General features: G+C 35.6%; 4 protein-coding genes across 5 annotated transcripts; 1 reads left to right on the top strand and 3 right to left on the bottom strand.

The window, feature by feature from the left end:
* Positions 1–47: 47 nt before the first annotated feature.
* LOC111493061 (cytochrome P450 705A22-like) lies at positions 48–2,605 on the bottom strand. Its single transcript, XM_023142658.1, has 3 exons — positions 2,051–2,605; positions 932–1,330; positions 48–848 (listed from the first exon to the last, which is right to left on the bottom strand). Exons 1-3 carry the CDS (start codon positions 2,573–2,575, stop codon positions 189–191), a joined length of 1,584 nt encoding a protein of 527 aa, XP_022998426.1. The 5' UTR covers positions 2,576–2,605; the 3' UTR covers positions 48–188.
* Positions 2,606–3,311: 706 nt separating this feature from the next.
* LOC111493062 (cytochrome P450 705A22-like) lies at positions 3,312–5,335 on the bottom strand. The gene is made up of 3 exons (XM_023142659.1): positions 4,767–5,335; positions 4,090–4,432; positions 3,312–4,005 (listed from the first exon to the last, which is right to left on the bottom strand). Exons 1-3 carry the CDS (start codon positions 5,333–5,335, stop codon positions 3,355–3,357), a joined length of 1,563 nt encoding a protein of 520 aa, XP_022998427.1. The 3' UTR covers positions 3,312–3,354.
* Positions 5,336–6,673: 1,338 nt separating this feature from the next.
* LOC111493120 (protein LIM3-like) lies at positions 6,674–7,352 on the bottom strand. Its single transcript, XM_023142736.1, has 2 exons — positions 7,043–7,352; positions 6,674–6,763 (listed from the first exon to the last, which is right to left on the bottom strand). The coding sequence occupies exons 1-2, from the start codon at positions 7,347–7,349 to the stop codon at positions 6,747–6,749; spliced, it is 324 nt and encodes a 107-aa protein (XP_022998504.1). The 5' UTR covers positions 7,350–7,352; the 3' UTR covers positions 6,674–6,746.
* A 3,248-nt stretch (positions 7,353–10,600) lies between these two features.
* On the top strand, positions 10,601–24,574 carry LOC111493033 (clustered mitochondria protein). 2 transcript variants are annotated; one of them, XM_023142610.1, is made up of 29 exons: positions 10,601–10,795; positions 11,377–11,602; positions 12,279–12,340; positions 13,173–13,362; positions 13,435–13,578; positions 13,692–13,848; positions 13,949–14,142; positions 14,242–14,343; positions 14,989–15,124; positions 15,225–15,353; positions 15,662–16,058; positions 16,561–16,665; positions 16,919–17,037; positions 17,207–17,315; positions 17,401–17,517; positions 18,274–18,381; positions 18,465–18,635; positions 18,741–18,827; positions 19,444–19,575; positions 19,899–20,057; positions 20,900–20,968; positions 21,207–21,365; positions 21,718–21,774; positions 21,861–21,901; positions 22,060–22,179; positions 22,885–23,194; positions 23,275–23,382; positions 23,470–23,541; positions 23,677–24,147. In XM_023142610.1, the coding sequence occupies exons 2-29, from the start codon at positions 11,386–11,388 to the stop codon at positions 24,145–24,147; spliced, it is 4,242 nt and encodes a 1,413-aa protein (XP_022998378.1). In that variant the 5' UTR covers positions 10,601–10,795; positions 11,377–11,385. The 2 variants fall into 2 exon arrangements, with proteins under 2 accessions (XP_022998378.1, XP_022998379.1); XM_023142611.1 differs by lacking the exon at positions 10,601–10,795 and having other exon boundaries at positions 11,386–11,602; positions 23,677–24,574.
* Positions 24,575–24,673: the final 99 nt, after the last annotated feature.

Raw genomic sequence — 24,673 nt, 5'->3', positions numbered from 1 at the left:
TTATTGTTTTCTAAAATTATAATGACCAAATTATTGGAGGCACATAATAATGTAGTCAGTTGTTGATCTAATGGATTGGTTGAATGAAAGTGGATACAACACTACAAGAACTTGAAGAACACATTATTAAAAAGTTCGAGATAGAATATAATTCAAATCTCGGAGCTTCCGTTCACAATTCCTCACCACTAAGCAACAAAAGGTGTGGAATGAGAAACAGGAACACAGATAAAAGAATGAGCCATTGGCAGACTAATTCCAGTTCCAATCTCCATGTTCACCTTCTCTCCATTTCCATCTTTCCCAACCTTCCAATCAAAGCACTGAACCAACGCCGCCACCGTCCTGTTGATCGTGTTGTACGCCAACAACGACCCGGGACAGCCCCTTCTTCCTCCCCCGAACGGCACGAAGCTGAAATTCTGTCCCTTGATCTCGTATTGAATGTGCTTCATTCCTTGATCGCCTTCGTCTTTATTTGGATTTGCATTATAGAATCTCTCGGGCCGAAATTCGTCGGGATTCTCCCACAGATTTGGATCGCGCATTATCGCAAACAGGTCGACTGCAACCATGATGTCCTTTGGAATATCGTATCCGTTCACCTTGCAAGTCTCCCGGCAGGCTCTTCTTGCCACCGGCACCGCCGGATACAGCCGCAGACACTCCTTCACCACCGCCTGCATGTAAGGAAGATTCACGATATCTGTTTCTTCGACGAGTCTTGATCCAACGACGCATTCGATCTCTTGGCGGACCTTTCGAAACACGTTGGGATGGTTGATTAGCTCGGCGATCGTCCACTGCATAACCTCCGCGGACGTTCCGGTGCCGGCGATGAATAGATCCTAACAGAAACAGAGATATCTCAGGGTTCTGAAGCGTGAAGGAAGAAAAAGAAGAATCATCAATAACGAAATCGAAAACTCACAAGCAAGAAGGCTTTGATGTGGTTTCGAGTAATTTTGAACTCGGCTTTCTCGTCTAAATACGCTTTCAGCAATATATCCATGAGATCGCGATCGTCTCTTTCGAAACCATGAATTTTGGCTCGTTCTTCGTGCTGTTGCAGAATCTTCTCCAACAGAACGTCGAATCTGATATTGAGTTTGAGAACCTTCTTGCCGAAGAGCCAGAATGGGAGCCTCTTCAATGGACCTTCGCTGAAGAGATCTCCGAAGGCGAGCTTTGTGGCGATTTCAATGGTGTCATTTACTAATTTTCTGATATTCTCTGCTTCATTGTTCTCTTCAGAGCATCTTGTGCTCATCATCATTCTGCATATGCTGTTGTTTGTGAGCTTTATCAACTCAGCTCCCAAGTCCACTGACTGTTGATTCATTTTTTTTTTGAAAAAAAAGAAAACACTATTCGTTAGCACGTTCATAATAATGAACACAAAAAATTGACAATACATCTCTTTTATTTTCTAATAAATGTTGAGATTTTTTTTTGGAATGAAAACAATTTATTGAGAATTTTAAATTATGTTAGATATATAATAGATATTATCTATTTTGATCAGTTAGTTATGATAGTTAATATCAACTCATCACATCCCTATAAATAATGTTTCCTTCTATTCTATGTGAGATCTCACATTTAGTTCTTCTCTCTATTCGATGTGAGATCTCACAATGGCTCAGCGTTCTGCACACCGTTTGTTGCTTAGCTTTAAAACTATTTGTAATATCTCAAGTTCACAGCTAATAAATATCGTCTACTTTGACCCGTTACGTATAGTCGTCAACTTCACGATTTTGAAATGCATATCGAAAAATTTTTTCATACCAAATATTTCGTTCATACTCTCAAACAATAGGATGAATATGAAAATTAAGTAATATATATATACATATAGACACACATTTTTGTATATATTTACTCTAAAAATAAAATGAAGTTAAACGAAGATTAAAAAAAGATTTAAAGAGCGAGGGCAAATTTGGACAATCAAAACAAAAAGAATAAAGAAAAAAAAGTTCATCACGAATCACAATTTGCATGTCAACAAAGAGATGAGGAAAGTATAGTTAGTTACAGAGTGTACCTCCTTTTTCTGGGAACTGAGGAGCAACTTATGAAGCATACGAGAGATCTCTTCATTCCTCACAAATCGCGACCGCGCAAGCTGCGGCGGCGCAAGAACCTCCATCATCGTCAACTTCTTCATGTACCGCCAGTAATCACCGTAGGGAGCGCCAAGGAATCCGACTTTACCGTACGGATACTCCTCACTGAAGGCGAAATCCGGCCGCGACGAGAACGTAAGATCGTGCGTTCTGAAGATCTCAGCAGCGAGAGATGCGGAGGAGACGAGGACATACTGCAGCGAGCAGAGTCGGATGTGGAGGAGCGGACCGTACTTGGAGGAGATGTTGAAGAAGGACTTGTAATTCGCCGGAAGGAGGAGGTGGAGGTGGCCGATCAGAGGCAGAGACGGAGGAGACGGCGGCAGAGTGAGTTTAGCGGCGGCGGCGGAGGAGGAGGCAGATCCGGAGGTTTTGTGGAGAAGGAAGAGGAGGAAGAGACACGAGAGGAAGAAGAGGAGGAAGTAGAGAATGTAGTCCGCCATTGTTGGTGGGAGGAAGAAAGGGGAATTGGAATTTGGACGAGGGAAATGGGGCGGTTTGTACTTATATTTATATAATTCATTTATTAATTTTAAAAATAACAAATGAAAATTTGTAAATGAGCGGAGTTTTGGAACAACGTGAATCATGAGTTTCCTTTTATCTTCACTATTATTTTCGCTCTACTAAATTCTTTTTTATTCCTTCCTTAATTTAATTTTTAACACACAAAATTTATTTAAAAAAATTTATTTATAGCTAATAAGATTTATTTTTAATTTTTAATTTGCAAATATAATTTTCCACGCATTTCATGTGATTTTTCATCCCATTATTCCTTTTTCTTTCTTTCATGATTACATTTTAAAACCAATTTGATAAGAGTAAAAATAATAATTAAAAAGCCAAATTTTATATAAACTTAAAACGCACAAATTTCTCTAAATTTATAATTTTTTCAAAGTGAAAATGTAAAAATTATATGTTATAAAATTAATTAATTAAACAACTTTATTTAAAATATTTTAACTTTATATTAGTAAAATAAAATTTAGTTAGCATATAAATTTATGAATAATTAAATAAATAAATAATAAAAAATTTACATATTATTTTTATCAGTCACATAAATTGTTTAATAACCATATTTTTTTTATTTAAATATGTAATAGGATCGTCCTCGAGTCGAGAGGTAGATTATAAACCTATAGTGAATTTAAACGAGAAAGATCTCGACACTATATAAACGATGTTATATTCAAGAAATCAAACCAACTCGAGACTATGAGCAAGCCACTAACACAGTCTTTGCCAAGGAACATGGGTCGAACCGAAGAACAGGGACACAGAGAAGTGGGTTAGCCCTGGGCAAGGTGAAGGCGGCTCCAATCTCCATATCCACTTTACTTTCATCTCCATTTCTTCCTATCGTCCAATCAAAGCACTGGACCATGGCTGCAACCACAGTGCTGATGAACCCGAACGCCAAAGTGGAGCCAGGGCAAGCCCTCCTACCCCCACCAAACGGAACAAACTTAAAAATCTGCCCCTTAATCTCGTACCGCTCCTCACCCGTGAACCTTTCAGGATTGAATTCGTTCGGATTTTTCCACACTTTTGGGTCGCGCATTACGGAAAATAGGTTAACTGCCACCATCGTGTCTTTAGGCACGTCGAAGCCATTGATCTTGCAGTCTTGACGACAGGCTCGCATGGCAATAGGGACGGCGGGGTAGAGCCGGAGAGTCTCTTTGACAACGGCTTGTAAGTAAGGGAGATTTGGAACGTCGTCTTCTCCTACGAGTTTGGTGGTTCCGACGACGAAGTCGATTTCATTTCTGAGTTTGTTGAATACCTCGGGATGGTTGAGAAGCTCCGACATCACCCATTGGGCTACCTCGGTCGACGTTCCAGTGCCACCCAAAAGCAAATCCTAGACAAACAAAAAAAAACAATATCATACTATTACGATGGTTCATGATTCATAACAAAAAAAAATAAAAAAAAATAGACTTACGAGAAAGAAGGCCTTGATATGGGTTCTTGTGATCTTGAACTCGGCATTCTCGTCTCGATAAACCCGCAACAAAATATCCATCAAATCTCGATCTTCCCTATCGAAACCGTCTTCCTTCGCTCTATGTTCGTGTTGCTTTAGTACCTTCTCCAGTATCTCATCATACCGAAGGGTCAAATCTCTTACTTGTCTTCCAAACAACCAAAACGCTAACTTCTCCATAGGCCCCCCGAACACATTTCCAAACGATACTTTTGTAGCTATTTCCATTGTTTCTTTTACCAATTTTTTTATTTTTTCTGCTTCATCGTCGTTGCCACAACACCTTGTACTCATCAACAACCTATTCATATATTCATAATAAAATGTTAAAGAATCAAAATATTTGGAATGAAAATTTCCGTTTCTGTTTAATAAAATAATGATATAACTCAATTAATATATATATAACCAATTTACTTTTCATTCCGGTAGATTCATGAATCAAGATTCTAATGCATATAGATACAATTGGTATGCGGGAGCAAGAAGTTTGAGAAACATTTCACTATTTTAGCATAAGTGTCATTTTAATCTTCAATAATTTTAGAATTTAGCCTTCAAATTTTTTTTATTTACTTTAGTATAATAATAAGTTTAATTATTTTATATTTTCAATTAAAAGATAAATTTCTTACCTACAAATACTATTATTTGCGAGTCTAATAAGCTCGGCGCCCATATCCACGGCGTCGTTCCTCTCGCCGCATTCCGCCAACTTCACCAAGAACTTCACCATCTCATCTCTCCGGACGGCGCGTGATCGCTCAACTTGTCGCTGCGACAAAAGTTCCGTCATCGTCAATTTCTTCATGAATCTCCAGTAACCGCCGTACTCCGCGCCGAAGAATCCAGCAGTGGCGTACGGAAGTTCGTCTCCGAACGCGAATTTCGGCCGCGACGAGAACGTAACGTCCTGAGTTTTGTAGATCTCCTCCGCGTACGCCGCAGATGCGACAACGAGGCATCGGATGTTGCCGAGCCGGAGGAACAAAAGATCGCCGTACCTAGTGACAAGATTGTGGAACGATTTGCTAACGTAGGGTGAGAAGTAGTGAAGGTGGCCGATGAGCGGCAGCGCCGGGGGACTCGGTGGAGGCCTGCCGTGAAGGAGGGACTTCGACGGTCTCCGGAGGAGATTCCGGAGGAGAATGATGGAAAGGAAGAAGAGAGTAACGTAGAGGATATAGTATGATGAATCAGCCATTTTCTTGGTGTTTGGTGAAATCGAATTCAGATTTGGATGAAATTTATAGTGGAAATTTAATTTTTATTTATTTATTAAATTTGAATTTGAATTTTGTTTTTATAAGTTAATTTTAATTTTAAATAATTATGACGTGTAATTTTTAATTAATTTTAAAACTGACTAAAATGTTTTTTAGTTTTTTAAATTAGGATTTATTTTCCTAATTTCTTAAACTTAAAATATTAAAATTTAGAGACTAAATAAAAATTTAATTAATCAAATAAATTTATTTGTAAACTTTCTTGTAAATAGAAAATATCATATTTTTCATAGTTATAATAGAAAAAACGTTCATCTTAAAGATATAAAACTAATTATTTATTTATTTATTATTATTTTCATCACGTCTCAAAATCTTTCCCATTGTTTTGACTAAGCTATTTTAATGTATATGGAGTAGATAGTAAACAAAAATAAAAATAATAATTTAAATTAAAGAAATTTGTAGTTGAATAATTATATTTATATTTTAAAAACTTTAAATTTTGACGTTAAAAATATCAAGCTTAGGTTGCTCACATTTCACTATTTATGCCATTTGATTGGTTGATAAATTGGAGACGGACAACTACGATGCACATCGACGCTTACGACTTAATTGAAGAGAAAGTCGATGAATCTAAATTTGTTTATGGAAAGTTGGTAGGTACCGTAATACTTTGGAAATATAAATTATATTATAAAAGGTTGACTATGTAAAATATTCTATATAAATTTAACATAAAAATAATCGAAGTCATGGTCTAAATACTTTATTGTATTATCATATAAAAAATGTCAAATTGATAATCATAATAAAATTAAAAAATTTGACTTAACTATTCCAATTAATATTATATATAAAAGGTGAAATACACGAAATATATTAAAGAATAATAAATTTTATCAATCTTATATAATAATTGTAAAACTAAAAAAATAAAACAATAATAATAATCTTTCTCATTATAAAATAATGCAGGGTTGTTATATGTACATATAAAATAATACATATACTTTTTTTATTTATATGTTGAACGTTTGCGTTTGACTAGTTTAATACACGTTGAAAATTAAATTTTAGAATAAGTCGCTACGGTTCGGCTATTGGTAATTACACGTAAAATTAATACTAGGTTAATCCATGATGGATGAAAAAATAGTAGTAAATTGGTCAATCTTTTTCTCTTTCTATTACCACGATATGCCTCGTATCAATATGTTCTTTTTCTTTGTTTAAATATATTTGAAGTCTATTTGATATATATTATTACAAATTTCAAAGGTTAAATTACTGATATTTTAACATCTAAGCTTAATCGACCTTCCTGCGTATATCATTTCATTATTGAACTGAAAACTTATATTCGCGTACTTCACCGTCTCCATTTCATTTCATAATTTCACCTGTAAAGACAACAACAAAAATGAAATAAATGAGTGAAATTGTGTAAGACATTTTATATTTTAGACGTAAAAAATGCCTAAACTATTAAATTATATAAAAATGGACAAAATTCTAATTATTTCAATAATATAATTAAAGATTCAAAATTCTCGCATTATTTAGGATTTAATATTTATATTTTTGTATTACAAACAAATATCTTGTATCTATTTATTATTTTTTATATATTTATTTGATTCCTAAATAATTATAAACCAAAAAAAGGGAGGAGTACATACAGGGGTCAAAATTGGTAGGGCATTTCTCCGGCAAGAGCATGACCAAGTCGCGGTCAACGCCGGCAACTGGAGGGCCATTAACAAGCACGCACAAGCAAGGCTGGCCGAGAGATCTGACGGCATTGCAGCAGGCTGCGGTCGGCGGAATAGGGCGGAATGGAGCAACCGATGGCCTGCACGGAATCAGCCTAACAAGGGAAGAAAAGAAGGTGAAACTACAAGTTTCGCCTTTGCTTTGTTCACTCAAGCTTGTCGTCACCACTAAAAACACCCAAACTGACACACATTTCATGCCTAAAAATCTCATTTTCCGCTTGTAATAAGAAAAATAATGGACTTTGGCTTAAATTTATAAGAGTTTGTGGTTCGTTCCATTTTGCACCTCCGTCCTAACCCACGGTCACGTGTCCATTGCCAGTTTAGGCCTCCCCCTCTGCTGTTCATTTGTCTCTATCCGCCAACATACATAACTGATGGTTTACCTGCATTGAAATTGTTATAAGACATCAATCACTTGTGATCCCTCTAAGCCTCGAGGCTTTCTAAAAGGATATTGGTCATCTGATCGATCATGTATTAGGAATCACGAATCTTCACAATGGTATGATATTGTCCATTTTAAACGTAAACCCTCCTTTGCTTTTGATTTTCCAAAATGTTTCATACTAATGAAGATAGTAGTATTCCTTACCTATAAACTCAGGATCTTCTCTCTTAATTAGTCAATGTGAGACTTTTCTCTTAAAAATCCTTCCTTCGAACAAACTACGCTATAGAGCCTCTTATGAGACTTATGAGCTCTCAAACAGTCTCTCCTTAATTGAGCTCGACTCTTTCTTTGGAGCTCTCAAACAAAGTAAACTTTTTGTTCGACAATTGAATCACTCTTGACTACACTTTTTAAACTACAACTTCTTTGTTCGACACTTGAAAATTCTATTGACATGACTAAAGTTAACGACATTGCTCTGATACCAAAATCACAAATCTTCACAATGGTTTGATATTATCCACCTCGAGTATAAACTCTCATGGTTTTGATTTTGTTTTTCCCAAAATACCTCGTACCAATAGAATAAATTTATGATCTTACTCTTTAATTAGTCGGTATGAGACTTCTCTTTCAATAAGGTTATCTTTGCATCGACTGTCATCCTAAAAGATACTAAAATTTGCCAAATTTATGACGGTTAAAAAATAAATGGTTCTCTTAGAGGCAAATGAAAATGAAATTTCACCTGGTAATGCAAATTAAGCCTCACATGACTACTGCTTATATCCAGTTGGCTTCTCAAAGAACCTTTCCATCATATCAATGAACCAATCCTTGTCTTCGGCAGGGCATCTCGGATCTCCGACCAGTAGCACGCCGGTATCTTTCAGAGTCCGACTCACTTCTTCGCACGGACAATTGAGTTGTGGCGCTAAATCCATCACGAGCCACCGGAGAGTTCAGACGAAGCCGTTAGATATGGGGACAGATCGATCACAGGTAAGACTAAAAATTTAATTTTGATAATAAATATTTTCAAAATACCAATAACGGAATTTTCATAATTTTTTCTATTGAATGAATGGTGCATGATTCTACATCGACAGACACCAAGAAAAGAAGAAACAAATTATTTAGTGCTTCATTTCGATATTGATTGTGAAATTGCGTTGCTGTGTCAGAAGAAGGATAGCTATACTGATTCGGTATACTCTAAAAACACCCTCGGTACGACATTGACGATCTTACAAAGATAAAATTTCAGTTAATTTCAATTTACTGATCTCATTTTTTACGGAATCGATCCCCTTTTGACTGTACAAGAATATGTGAAGCTCGGCATGTATGGAAGCACATGAGAACGTTCTTTTGCTGATATTATCGCCAGTATTCGATATTAGGTCATTCATAGCATTACTATACCTTCTCTATTCATTGCAGGTTGGTTATTCGTAAGCACGGGTTTAGCTTACAATGTTTTTGGAAGCCCTTGTCCAAATGAGTATTTTACAGAGAGCCGACAAGGAATTCCATTAATAACTAGCCGTTTTGATTCTTTGGAACAACTCGATGAATTTAGTAGATCTTTTTAGGAGGAACAAATGACTATCGATAAAACTTATTATATTTTTACAGTGCGATGGTTGACTGTTCACGAACTAGCTGTACCTACCGTTTCTTTTTTAGGGTCAATATCAGCAATGAAGTTCATCCAACGATAAACCTAATCCGAATTATAGAGCTATGACACAATCAAATTCGAACGAACAAAATGTTGAATTGACTTTACTAGGGGTTATTACTCATTTCTGTACTTGCTGTTTTATTTTCCAATTATTTCTTCAAGTAAATAAAAGAAAATATTAAATAATAGTGCAAATTATCTTATCCCATTCGGAAGGATATCATCTCATAATTATCTATGACTGTTTCTGTCTCTAGCACGACCAACGACCAATTAATGAAATGGGGATTAAAAATGTATAGATTGTGACAAATACATATATTGTTAATTTTTTTTTTACAAGTTCGTTGAATATTTGTTAGAATATAGGCTATTATTATTGTATGCAAAGTTTTATATTTAAGATATGAGAAAAAATAATTTTAGAAATTAAATAATAAAAAAGAAATAAAGAGAATATTCACAATATAATGAATCCCAGTAAATATAATAAATGGAAGATGAATAAAATATATACACACTAACGTTTAAAAGTATTTTTAGATGTTTTTTTTTTTTTTTGTTACTTTCAATAATATTTTTAAAATAAAATATTAGCGTCTTAAAATTAATGGCAATAATATGTTTTTATTTTTACCTTTCAAGTTTAAAATTTTTAAATGTTAATATATTATTTAAATAAAGTTAAAAGTTTATAATTTTTTTTTAATTTAGTTTAAAAATAAATAAATATTTTGAAAGTGAAAAAAGACAAATGCCAGACATTTAAACCAAATTAAGTACAAAAATTTAAGAAATGAGAATAAATTTCTAGCCCTTACATGGTAATTAAAAAATTAAAAATGTTCGACTGTATGATCTTTATGGTAATTTAAAAAGTTTGACGGTTGTACTTTTATTTTAATATTAATAAAAATAGAGAAAAAAATTTAATTTCACATTCGATCAAAATCTTATAAGACATTTTTTTCCGTTAAATTTAAATTGTATCATTTGATCTTTGATAGTTACGACTGTTTAAGAATTTAATTGATAGAATTTCAAGTTTTTATGTCGATTAGCTTATCGGTCAATCGCTTGTTCCATCTTCTCTGATGCATTTTAAATTCCCACCCTTTTGGGACTAAATTTGAAATTATATCGATAAATATAAATTTAATTTGTTATATATTTATATAGAAAAATGAAACGTGATATTAGAACTAAAAAAAAGACAAAAAATTTTAAAAAAATAAAATTATACATTTTATTATAACTATATTAATATTAATGTTTTGAGATTTTTATCTGAATTGATTATAAAAAAAAAAAAAAAAGGCTGTGTGTAAAAATAAGAGTATAAATACAATAACCACCAAACCTAGAGAGGCCCAAAAGCCAACAAATTGGGTTAATCAGGAAACTCCATTTTCCGTTTGGGAAAGAGGAAACTTCGGCCGCCTCTCTCAGCCACTCGTCGGCCCCTCTCTTAAACCTCACACACCCGAACTCTCTCCCAAAACCTCTGTATTCCTCCTCTTCTTCCGCCACCGTCCTCTTTGGATTCGACAGCTTACGACCACACCTCTGAAACTCGGTAAAATTTGTAGATATTTCTTTACTTTGAATTGAAATGAGAACGCTTTATTTCATTGTTTTATGTCTTCTTCTTCGTAGTTTGATTGGCTTGCATCTGGGTTTTGTTATTTGTTTTTTCGATGTGGTTTCATTTCTGTTTCTGCCAAATTGGTTGTTGCCGTTTACGATGTACCAAGTCGTTGCTTAAAGTTATCAGAAAAATTGAGTTCAAGCATTTGTATTTGTCGAAAGCCTTTTTAGGGGAAGGGAAAGGGTTATGAACTGATGGATGATAAGGTAACTATTCCTAGGGAAAATGTTAACTGGATTTCTGATACAGTGTCTTTAAAAACAGCAGCGAAAAAATAGTCTAGGTACGTACACACAGATATTAATTTTTTCTTATAAAAGCATACTCTACTGAAGGCTGTAATAGGGTAGTGTTTTTTGTTTGAAGACTAGAGATAAAATGATAAATTCTCTGATTCTGATTGAAATATTAAAATTTTGAATGAGAAGACATGCACCATAATTCTATTGTTTATTTTGAAGCACATTTTCTTCCATTTTTTATGATGTTTATGATTTCTGGAATGCTAGGAAGTAGAAATGGCGGGAAAATCCGGTAAAGGGAGGAATAGGAAAGGGGCGCACCATGCTACAAATAATTCTGAGGCACTAGTTTCTTCTGCTGCTTCAAAAGATGTTAATAATGGTGCTTTGGAGTCGAAAGCAGAGCCTGTTGAATCAGTCGAGGAATCGTCAGATATTAAGGCAGACATCAAAGAATCTGAAACAGCTGCTCCAGAAAGTCAGCCAAAGCAAGGTGTGTTTTCATTATTAGTCCAATTGATCCTATATCAAGGAGAACTCTTGAGGTGCTTGAACGTCGAATTTGACATCAATTGTGACCGATTCTATATTTTATTTTATTTTTTTTAAAAAGCATATGGAATGTAAATAATTTGAAATGGAGTACAAAGCATGTTTGGGAAGTTGATCTCTTTTCAATGTGATATAGATGTTTTTAAAAATATGGAATTTCGCATTTTTGAAGCTCTTTTTTTTTGTTTTTATAAAAAAAATGTAGCTTGATTTAACTAAGAGGTTTTTTTAGTCATAGAACAAGGAAGATAACGAAGTGTGCTCTGCCCCGAGGTCCTAATCTACTTAATGTGGTTATTTTGGATTTCAGCATCGTAGGGAAAATATCTTTCAGTGTCTGGTTTTCAAACTATAGTTCGTAAGCACAAGATAACAATGAGTCCGGGAAAAGTTATATTTCTTCTCGATATTTTTTTTTATCATACGTCTTCTAGGGTTAAGCTTTTGGTCATCAGTTCATGTGTTTGGTAATATGGTATTTGTACACTCATATTTGACTCAACCATAGTACTTTATGAAGTGAGGATGTCCTTTCAAATTTGAATGCAATATTGAACATGATCACTTACTTTGATGTTGGTTCTCATCATTTTTTTGCCCCACCAATCGGTTTGCAGGTGAACTTCATCTTTATCCGCTATGTGTCAAAACACAAAGCGGCGAAAAGCTTGAATTGCAAGTAAGTCAATTTGAACATGACGACATGTTAATATAGTTTTTCATATCCTTCAGATTATTGACATGCGCCTAATTGATTCCAAAGCTATTATGGGGCCGTGTGGATAGGAAACATTTCGTTCAACAAAAATAAAAGAAAACATTTATAATATGTTCCCTCCCTCCTAAAGCCACAAGATATAACATAAAGGATCTTTAGTGTACGTTAATTAGAAACATGAAATAATTAAAAAAAACCCCCAGCTAGAATTTAATCTCTAAGTTGGAGAGCAAACTAAACCTACGATTGCGGGTATTTCTGCACTTGGAATAAGAAAATTTCAAATGTCAATGGCTTAACATGAGTGCGAGAGAAACAGACCAACAAGTTGACCTGGTAATTAAATAGGGATTTACTAGAAGAATACTACAGACTCTTGTTTCATCAGCCAGAGATAAAAGAAAGCCGTTTTCTTTATTAAGAAGCAAGGACAACTCAACATCTTTATTTCTCAGAGGGCCTTATAAAATTAAGCTCCGACTGAAGTGAATAATAAGATTAATTGTTGAAAGGTTTTGTTTCTCTGATTATTGATTGCAACTTGAGAAGAGGTTAAATGAAACTAAGTTCAAGAATTTTTGTTGATATTGTAATTGTCCAGTCATATATCATATTTGTGTAAATTTACATCAGCAAATTGCCTGTTACGAATTTTCTTCCTTGCTTGCTATTCATTCGTCAGTTTTGTGGTCTAACCCTCCATTTGGTACCTTCAGAAATTTAATTCATCTCATTCTCAGCTACCCGTTGCATCATGAAATGCATAATACTCTTTTTTTAAATCAACTTGCAGCTCAATCCAGGAGACTCTGTTATGGACATCAGGCAGTTCCTCCTTGATGCTCCTGAGACATGCTATTTCACATGTTATGACTTGTTATTGCACACGAAGGATGGTTCCTCTCATCAACTAGAAGATTATAATGAAATTTCAGAAGTAGCTGATATTACACTTGGTGGTTGCTCATTAGAGATGGTACCTGGTACGGTAACTTCTATTTCATTTTAAGTGAGAAACGATTTATTTCTGATCTCTCAGGTATTTGTTTTCACAGCATTATATGATGATAGATCAATAAGGGCCCATGTTCATCGTACCAAAGACATGCTTTCCCTTTCCACTCTTCATGCTTCACTGTCAACATCTCTTGCATTACAGTATGAACTGGCTCAAAAAAATGCAGCCACAACTGCAGGAGGTTTGGATGTTCAAAACCTCCCTGAGCTTGTTTCCTTTATTGGCTTGTTATGCAATTTAAATCATTTGGGAGATTTCATTGTAACAAGGCTATTGGATTCTAATTTGATTCAGATACTGTGAAAACTGAGGTCCCAGAGCTTGACAGTCTTGGTTTCATGGAAGATGTTTCTGGTTCCCTTGGTAGTTTTCTATCATCGTCCTCGAAAGAGGTACGATGCATAGAAAGCATTGTGTTTTCATCCTTCAATCCTCCTCCAAGCTACAGAAGGTAAACTTAAATGATCTCTTTTTATATGCTTATATGAAGATTGTTGCCGTTTATGGACCATTAGGTGCTCATGAACAAAACATCTTTATGTTACTTTCAGGCTCACTGGAGATTTGATATACTTGGATGTGATTACATTGGAGGGTAATAAGTTCTGTATAACGGGAACCGCAAAATATTTTTATGTCAACTCAAGCACAGGAAATGTTCTTGACCCAAGGCCATATAAAGCTGCTTATGAAGCTAGTACTCTGGTTGGGCTGTTGCAAAAGATCAGCTCTAAGTTCAGAAAAGGTAGAGTGACATTTGGTCGTTACTCAGCCATCCAATTGATGAAAACTATTCCATTCTGATTGATATTTAAACTCTCACATTTTCTCTTCTTGTTTAAAGCTTTTCGTGAAGTTCTGGAACAGAGAGCCTCTGCGCATCCTTTTGAGAATGTTCAATCTTTGCTGCCCCCAAATTCTTGGCTCGGAGTCTATCCTGTGCCTGGTTAGTTGCTTCATCCCTTGAATCCAACCCATTCATTTTTTAGGATCTTAAAGCGTGATACAGAAGGCCATTCTCTTCTATTCTCTGAAGTATTGGGGTATCTCTTCTGTTGTTATGCATTTGCATGGCGGTGGTTATATATCTCAAACCTTCAAATCTTCAGATTGATTTAATTATTTCACCATTAAACTTTTCTAATTTATCCTTTACATCATTTTATCATCAAATATACTTTTTATAACCACCATGGTTGGTTCGATGATCATTGGGGCAAACAAAAAGGGTAAACAAAGTTAATGGCTTAAAAGAAACAGGTTGGTGGAATCATATGAGTGTGCTTGACAACCAAACGTAATTCATAGAGGTGTGTTTAAGTGCGTCCCAACACCCATTATATTTAATAGATATACATGAGTAAATATTTTATAATTATTTAGAAGTAGCACATTTGTTGAAAATGTAATGGTTACACGATATGTGAGCTGCAGAAAGGTAGTTCTGAATATCTATAGTAGAATTATGTGGAAAAAAAATTGTACTTTGTGCAAATTGTTGTTATTTATTTTTGAAATAGGCTGCTTTGCTTCTCGATCTCTGTTTCATTTGTTCGATATAGTTAATTCTATTTGAGTTTTGTTTTTGTAGATCATAAGCGTGATGCAGCCAGGGCAGAAGATGCACTAACTCTCTCCTTTGGTAATGAGCTGATTGGCATGCAACGAGATTGGAATGAGGAGTTGCAGTCTTGTCGGGAGTTTCCTCATGCAACTCCGCAGGAAAGGTATAATTGCGTCTTTGCTAATAGGCCTGCTCTTTACCTCTTGCTTTCTCTTGACAATTTGTTTTTGTGATGTATTCTTAACAAAGGCTATACAATGCAGGATTTTGCGTGATAGGGCCCTCTACAAAGTAACTTCAGACTTTGTCGATGCAGCTATTAGTGGTGCTATTGGAGTCATCAGCAGATGCATACCCCCGATTAATCCAACGGATCCAGAATGCTTTCACATGTTAGTTGTTAGAAGATATTCCTTGTGCGATGTGGCATATCTGCAAATATTTATTTTCCTTTTTATCAAATGATATCAATGTTTGTTACTCTTCCCTTTAATCCTTAAAATGCTATTTCAGAGCTATTGCATACTTTACTGAATCTTTTCTGCATGAATTACGTAGTTCTTTAATAAATGTATTGCATACACAGGTATTGTCTGCACGTGTCATGATTGGTTGGCTTGTTAATCTGGATGTTTAATTTATATCCAATCATTTGGTGTATTATTGAATTGATGTTGGGCTATATTTCATTGAATTTTAGGTATGTACACAACAATATTTTCTTCAGTTTTGCTGTGGATGCTGAACTTGAACACACATCCAAGAAATCTGCATCTGATGGTAATTCAAAAGTCCAGGTCCCAAGCTCTTTACATGGTTCTTCGGGGAGGGCTACTGATAGATCATCGCATGGCGACATTGGGCTTTCTAATGGTGACAGATGTAATTCATCTGGTACTTTGGAAGTTAATGGTGTAACTGAATCCTCTCCTGATGGTTCAACTGAGATGCAGTTGCCTGAGAGTGAGCAAGCTACGTATGCTTCTGCAAATAACGATTTGAAAGGCACCAAAGCGTATCAGGAGGCAGATGTCCCTGGGCTTTATAATCTTGCTATGGCAATCATTGATTACAGGGGCCATAGGGTGGTAGCTCAGGTATACTTATTTATTTACTGATGTTAATTTCTCCTGTTTTAATTTCTTCTTCATTACCCTCTCTCCCGCTTGCAAGGTTTAACCAATATTATTATTTATATGTTAGGATGTGGATCAAAGTCTGAATTGAATTCCTTGGGAATGATAACGTGTGTTCCTTTGTTCCCATTCTGATTTAGGGCGTAATGGTCTAATTTTAGACAGTTCTAATTATTTGTTTAGATAACCTTGGTATCGAAGAGAGATGTCGTTTGGTTACAATTTTGATTTCCCTCTCACTTATCTTTCTTTTTCTAACGTATGTATCTTTCTCTAGCTTTCTAAATCTTCTCCTTACACTTGTAAAACTGATTGGAGGCTTTTAGCTAAGCATATTACATAAGTGGTTAATTAAGATCAGGAACAATAGTGTCATTGTCTCTGTTTCTTTTTTCTATTTTTTCTTTTCCTTTTTTACATTATCCTAACATTTCTCTGGTATTTTATGCTCCACTTGTTTCAGAGTGTTCTCCCTGGAATTCTTCAAGGTGATAAATCTGATTCTCTTCTGTACGGTTCTGTTGATAACGGTAAGAAAATCAACTGGAATGAAGACTTCCATGCGAAGGTGAGGAAGCAGACGTGGTTTGCTTTCTACTTGAATCATTTCGATTATGATTCTTTGTTTTAATGTTGCATTATCTTTTAACATCTACTTCAGTAAATATAGCACTCGTTCACTAAACTGAACCTAGTTATTTTCTTAGGGATATTACTTTTATTGGAATTATTGCCTTGTTCTTAATCTCGTTAATCTTCTAGGTTTCTTTTCGTTTAATTATATCACCTTACTAAAAGGGCCAAGCAATGGTTATGCCTAGGTACTGGAAGCTGCCAAACGTCTGCATTTAAAGGAGCACTCGGTCCTTGATGGATCAGGGAATGTTTTCAAGTTAGCTGCACCAGTGGAATGCAAGGGAATTGTAGGTAGTGATGACAGGTGATTTCCTTGACTTGAAGCATTGAGATAAAATGAAAGACCACAAAAAGGCACTAAAATCCTACTATCAGCTACTTGAAAATATGTCAGCAATTGTTTTGTCCGAGAATAAAAAATCTTTTAAACTTTCTTAGTTCTGATTTAGTTTTTTTCTATCTATTTTTTTTAGGCATTATCTTCTTGACATAATGAGAGTAACTCCCCGTGATGCGAACTATTCTGGGCCAGGATCTCGATTTTGTATTCTAAGACCAGAGCTGATTACTGCTTTTTGCCAGGTAAGTTACAATAATCTGATGGAAAAATGATATGCATTTATGTTATCATGTTATTTTTATATAATGGTTTTCTTCTTGTGAGAAGGCCCAAGCTGCAGATCAGTTAAAATCCAAGGTTGTGCCTGAAGGAGATAGCGTTGTTGATTCTTCTCAAGTGGCAGATGCTGGAAAGCAAGAGGAAGTTTCAGCTGTAGCTAGTGATGTATGTATTTCTTTGTATTAGTTATTTACATTTTTTTTTTAACATGAAAAAGAACAAATGTTCAGGGATACAAATCCCAAAGTGAGTGAAAAAGAAAAAAAATGCAAACATCAAACTAATCAAATAGTGACTAGTCATAGAAATAAATGAACATTAAAAAAATGAAGAGAGCTTGTGAATGAATGATAAAACAATGAATGAGGCCCTCTCTAAACACTGCAAACTGATAGCTACTTTAAATCTTCCAAAGAAGGCCAAGAAACAACCACCAACCACCAATCAACGAAAAAAGTATTTTAAAATCCATCATAAAGCAACCTCAAAAAACTCTTCAGCTTTGCAAGAGACTAGTAACCCTTTGAAAGCATCTTTGGAAAAACCTTGCTGAAAAGAAATAAAAAATCTCTTCTGGTAAGTCGATCCAAATATCTTGGAGACAACAAAATTAAACTTTGCAAAGCTAAACCATGACACAGCCTCCTTCTTGAGCCAAAGGAGAAATTTTACGGAACTCAAGACCACAAAAGGAGCAAATTTGGCAGGCGTAAATGGAGGAATAGGAGTCGTCTTGTCACAATCCTCAAAGTCAAGTTTCCCACTTGTTGTATGTGTATTTCTTTTTGGATTTGGGTGCTGGATTTGGTCTTGTCACAGTTTTATGCTATGTTAGAATCATCCGTTGTATCAAAGGATGAAAATCCAATGATTGGATCTTGGTAATTGTTTTTTGAGAAATCTGAATCATGTTTCCTTTAGGATACAAGTAAGGACGAGAAGACTGAGGACCTCAAGGAGAGCTCACAATCACAAATTTTGTTTAATCCTAATGTCTTTACCGAGTTTAAGTTGTCAGGAAGTCAAGAGGTAAGATCTGAACTTGCATTCCTTTTTCTTGGCAGCTTTTTATAGTCCTGTGTTCACAGTTCTCTTAATATTGCATTCACCAGGAGATCAAAGCAGACGAAGGTAATGTGAGGGAAGCCAGTATCTTCCTCACAAATGTTGTGCTTCCTAAATTTATTCAAGATCTATGCACACTGGAAGTCTCACCTATGGATGGCCAGACATTGACTGAGGCGCTCCATGCTCATGGAATTAATGTTCGGTATATTGGAAAGGTGAGCATCTATTGACAACAATTTCATTGCTCAAATTGATGACCTTTTATTGGTGGTATGACCATGAATAGACATTTTTGACGATCTTTGGAACTTTTTCAACAGGTTGCTGAGGGCACTAGACATTTACCCCATTTATGGGACCTTTGTTCTAATGAGATTGCAGTTAGATCTGCAAAGCACATTCTGAAGGTGTTAAATCTAAGTTATTCCTCCTTTTCTTGCTAAGAATATGTTGTAATTTCCTATTTTTCATGGCACCTTACAATGTGGAGCTTTTAATATTTTTATGAACTGAGAATGCATGCTATAGAAGGTTGTTACGCATTTTCTTAAAGCTGTCCTGATATGTAGACTTTCGTGGATTCCCCATCTTTGATACATAGGTTATTCAGCCTGGCTCTTTGTGGCTTTTAAGACAAAATGTTTCTTATGTTTTAATACTCAATGCCGACATATCTTTCCAGAACTTGTTGCATGATACTGATGAACACAGATAAGAACCTTTTTTGGTTAGTCTTTTTTCATTCCTTAATAAAAGTGAAGTCTATGCGGTTGTTCTTCTGCATGATTTAGTATTATAACATGTAAAGTGAGTGAACCATGTTGTACGGTAATTACACTCTAGTTACCATTTAACATTTTCATTTTCATGATGTTTGAGTTCTTGAGAATGTGATGTTGCCTGATAAAAGTCAGAGAACTTACCCGCACACCACCCATACTTTCTTTCTCTTATTTTCCAAAGCAACTTAATCCTTTCACTTGTTAGTAGTATTTGACACTAGTATTACTTGGCATCGCACAGGATGTTTTGAGAGATACTGAAGATCATGACTTGGGAATGGCACTTTCACATTTCTTCAATTGTTTCTTTGGAAGTTGTCAAGTGCTTGCTACAAAAGCTGCTAGTAATACACAGTCCAGAAACACCAAGAAGGTTTGTTCAATGCTGATATTGTGTCTGCATGGAACTCTATTATTGTTCAGTATGCCCATTCTCTGAGCTAAAACGTTCTTCTATCCTTAAACGTTAAAGTTTATTTGACAGTACGTTTAGCTTTTAATACATGAAGCTATTAGTACCACTGCTAATAAATACAACATTTAAGTAATCCTTGGGAAAGTTGGAGGAAAGAACGAAAAGGATAAGGGACTGTTATCATGTTGTACATCTATTGCTAAAGAACTCACTCGGTACTCTACTACGGCTGCTTCTAAATTAGCTAAAGTTGATTTATCATTTTGTGCGTTTTTGTACAGGACCAAGTGGGACACCATCATTCTTCAGGAAATAATTCAAGGGGACAAGCGAGATGGAAAGGCAGAGCGCATGCAAAAAAGAGCCAATCCTCATATATGAGTGTTAGCTCAGATTCTCTTTGGTCTGACATCAGGAATTTTGCAAAGCTCAAATATCAGGTGATCTTCAATCAATCTCCTAATTGCTCCTAAATGATGTTGGTTTTTTTTTTTTTTTTTTTTTTTCCATGTCACGTACCCAAGCATTTGATACAAGGATATGCCTTTTATTTCAGCGTTGTATGGATTGTTCCCTCTTTACCATGCTATTGAAACTGTAAGGTTTCGTGGTCTTTTGGTAATCATAGAGGCAAAATATTACTTTAGTTTTTCCTTGATGGAAAGTTTTGATGATAGAGGATATAAAGAGGGAATATGCCTTCATTTTTTACACTTGGGAGCAATATGTATAATTTTAAGACAATAAAAAGTATAAATTTGAGATAAAAATGTATATTCTTAACTTTTCCTTTTTTATGCTCTGGTTGTGGTATGATCGAGCTAGAAAAGTAAACGCGACACTTCTAATGAATAAAAGCTGAGAAGAAACATAAACTACTACATTTTTTCGAGGTCCGACTCTCCCTAAGAGGAAAGCTGAAATTGCTAACTTCTCTACTGGCTTCCAATACACCTGACACCTACTCATGTCAGTATTTTTAATTACTTCCTACCCTGTGCAATCCATTCCTCTCACTCCGTGATTTATATGGAAAGACTCATAACCTTTCCCTTGTGGGATTATCTCAAAGACTCGAATTAAGTTTCTCTCTTTTTTGGGTCTGTCTTAGCCTCTTAACTGTAATTGGTGAAAAGAACAGGTGTTTTAATGAAAATTTTGTTTCTTCTCAGCCTTATCAAAATTTTAGACAAAGGTTATGAGCACGTCTTTTTTAATAATGATTTCTTTTAATCAAATAAGCATTTATGTAATTTCTTACCGTGAAACACTTTCAATGCAGTTTGACTTGCCGGATGATGCACGGTCGTGTGTAAGGAAAGTTTCTGTTGTAAGGAACCTTTGCCACAAGGTAATTGTCCATTCAGTTATTTAATTCCAAAATTAATCTTATATTTGTTGATTTTATATTTCTGGTTCCCATGGTTAGGTTGTCTTAGTACTCCAACAATAGAATCCTTGCAGAAGTAAAATCTCTGTACTACGTTAGAAATTAGTTCGAGTTTTTTTCTTTTATCAGGTCTATTTTCAAACTTTTGAGCTTTCTATTGGGTCAGTGATTTTCTTAACATATAATGTGTTCTTGACAGGTCGGAATCACAGTTGCTGCTAGGAAATATGATTTGAGTTCCTCTGCACCTTTCCAGACATCAGATATCTTGAATCTCCAACCTGTTGTGAAACATTCAGTTCCTGTCTGTTCAGAAGCCAAGGATCTTGTCGAAACTGGAAAGCTGAAGTTGGCAGAGGTCAGTTATAATGTTGTCACTTTTAAATGAATTACATCGGTTTGCTTGAATTCATCATTACTAAAAATGGTTACTGTTGCTGCTTCAAGAGATCTCTATTTAGATGTACAATCAAAACAGAGTTCAAGTTAAATAACATTGGCTTAAACAATATTCCACAAGATCATTATTTACTTATTTTGAGTGAAAATTAGTTTCAGCGTTGGTCAAGGAGTTGACTTGTCATGTAGTGCAAGGAACGTTTGATGAACTTGATAGAACTAAGCAAGAAATATGGCCGATAACGTGTAAATCATTAGTGTTTGATTTTATGAAATTTGATCAATTGTTTATCGATTATGTTTTTCTTCAGGGGATGCTTAGTGAAGCCTATGCATTATTTTCAGAAGCTGTTTCGATACTTCAGCAGGTAATGACAGTCCGTTCTCATGCATTGCCTGCTGAGAGAATTCTGTTAGAGCTCAATCTTATCAGCCAAAAACTTCTTTGTTTCAGGTTACTGGTCCAATGCATCGGGAGGTTGCCAATTGTTGCCGGTAGACATTAGGACTATGCTAGCTTGCAAATTTTGTCTGTACATTTAATGATTATGCTGCTTGTTGTAGGGACATGAATATTTGGCTATATCTTGTGTGTTAGTTTTCTTTGACAAGCACATAATTATGGAAACTAACGTTTTCCTTTCTGAATTTAGGTACCTAGCCATGGTTTTGTATCATGCAGGAGACATGGCTGGAGCCATAGTCCAACAACACAAGGAACTGATTATAAATGAACGTTGTTTGGGTTTGGATCATCCTGACACAGCCCACAGGCAATTCTACATCCATACTTCAGTTTTATTTTACTAGTTGAATCGATGATCCTAGTATGTATGTTATAGTCCAAATTATAGGATTTATGTTTTAGTCAGTTTGTAAAATGAAAACTGTTTATCATTCCTTCGTTGGAAGCAGTTGCATGAACATCCTCTCTGGAAGTTAAGCTTCTAATAACTGGTTTTACTAGCTTATCCATTTATTGTGAGATCCCACATCGGTTGGAGAAGGGAACGAAACATCCTTCATAAGGGTGTGGAAATCTCCCCTTAGTATATGCATTTTAAAACCTTGAGGGAAACCCAGAAGGAAAAGCCCAAACAGTACAATATCTGCTAGCGGTAGGTTTGGGTTGTTACAAATGGTATCAGAGCCAAACACTGGGCGGTGTGCTATCGAGGACGCTGAGCCTCGAAGGGGGGTGGATTGTGAGATCTCACATCGGTTGGAGAGGGGAACAAAACATTCTTCATAAGGGTGGGCTTGGGCGGTTACAAAGGCCTAAACTGCACAAAGCATAGATTGTGTTATGATATGTGTATAAGTGAGAATTTTATGGGGTTCTTTGTTATGTAAATGTTATACCTCTAAATGAAATTGAATATATGAATATGATGTCCAGCAAATTCTAGTTCAATGCTAATGATTATATCGGTGCTTACCGAATTTGTTTCCTGATTTGCATTTTTTCCCTTCTGTAGTTACGGGAATATGGCGCTTTTCTACCATGGACTCAACCAAACAGAACTTGCACTACGACACATGTCTCGAGCATTGCTGCTGCTAAGCTTATCCTCTGGTCCTGATCATCCTGATGTTGCTGCAACTTTCATAAATGTTGCAATGATGTACCAGGATATTGGAAAGATGAACACAGCTCTGCGTTATTTGCAAGAAGCATTGAAGAAAAATGAAAGACTTCTAGGCGAGGAACATATTCAAACCGCTGTTTGCTACCACGCCCTTGCTATTGCATTCAATTGTATGGGGGCCTTTAAACTGTCTCATCAGGTAATTTCTGCAACAAAACTTTGAATAATGTTTGACATCCTTTGCAATGCCCGACCAATATTTTGTATATCTCACTGCAGCATGAAAAGAAAACGTACGATATATTGGTCAAACAATTGGGCGAAGAAGATTCACGGACACGGGATTCAGAAAATTGGATGAAGACGTTTAAGATGCGTGAGGTTCAGGTAAGTTGAAAGATGGAAAAAAAAACAAAGGTTAAAGCTACCAAAAAAATCTCTCGTCCTTTAACAATATAAATTTTATTTTGACAGATGAATGCTCAGAAACAAAAGGGCCAAACTTTGAATGCTGCATCGGCTCAGAAGGCTATCGATATTCTTAAGGTATTCTTTTAAGTGGTTTGATTTTGTTTACAAATGAAATTTACCAGAGATGGAAGAGTTCTACTATACAATGTGATAAGGGGATTTACTGTTCAATATGAAACTCAAAGGATTCATTTTCTGAATACCTTGCAGTCTCATCCTGACTTGATACAAGCATTCCAAGCTGCTGCAGTAGCTGGTGGTTCTGGCAGTTCTGGAGGTGCTATGAACAAATCCCTCAATGCTTCCATTATTGGCGAACCTCTTCCTCGTGGTAGGGGTGTAGACGAGAGAGCTGCTCGCGCCGCAGCTGAAGCGAGAAAGAAAGCTGCAGCTAGAGGCCTCTTGATACGTCAGCCGGGTGTTCCAGTTCAAGCTATGCCACCAATTACCCAGCTGCTTAATATCATCAATTCAGGCATGACACCAGATGCAGCAGCAGATAGTAACGTAACGGATGGTGAGAAGAAAGACGTTAACGCCAACCTCTCTAACAACACCCAGGTAGATGGAAAACCAGATCAGTTGCCTTCAGCACAAGATCAGGCCCCTGTTGGATTAGGCTCCAGCTTAGCGTCTTTGGATGCGAAGAAACAAAGACCGAAATCTAAAGCTGCAGCTTAAGCGTTGAAATTTTTTGTTAACTTGACCAGAAGATGAATAATTTATGTGTGACAAGGAGGTAAACTGTCTGAATTGGCTAATAATGACACACTTCTGAGAGTCCATTTGAGTAAAGAGTTGAGCCTAGTTTTGGCAATTGGCTGCTAAAAGTATTTGTTTAGATGTGCCAGTGAAGAAGTTTATAGGTATTCCATGTTTTTCCCCAATAATTAGTATCGTTCAGGAGGGATTTTGAGCACATTTTTATCCTTTTTTCTTTTGTTTCTTTCGTTTCAACCATAGCATTTGCATGCAGTGTTTGTTCCTTTCAACTTTGGAGTTGATTTCGTAATTTCGTAGCTAGTTTTATGTTCATTTTGTAGATGATTGTAATGGAACTACTAGTGAATTTTGAGGATCTATGAATCATATCGTTGATTTTGGTTCATTTTTTTCTTAATTTTATGGCACTCATATGAAATCATGTTTCATAGCTTCTCTCCTGGATGAATATAGAAGCTAATTGAAGGTGAGTTTACAAGGTCTT

The sequence above is a fragment of the Cucurbita maxima genome, unplaced genomic scaffold (assembly GCF_002738345.1).
Source record: "Cucurbita maxima cultivar Rimu unplaced genomic scaffold, Cmax_1.0 Cma_Scf00018, whole genome shotgun sequence".
NCBI lineage: Eukaryota > Viridiplantae > Streptophyta > Magnoliopsida > Cucurbitales > Cucurbitaceae > Cucurbita > Cucurbita maxima.
The sequence above is the reverse complement of the archived record's forward strand: the minus strand, read 5'-3'. Positions and strand labels throughout refer to the sequence as shown.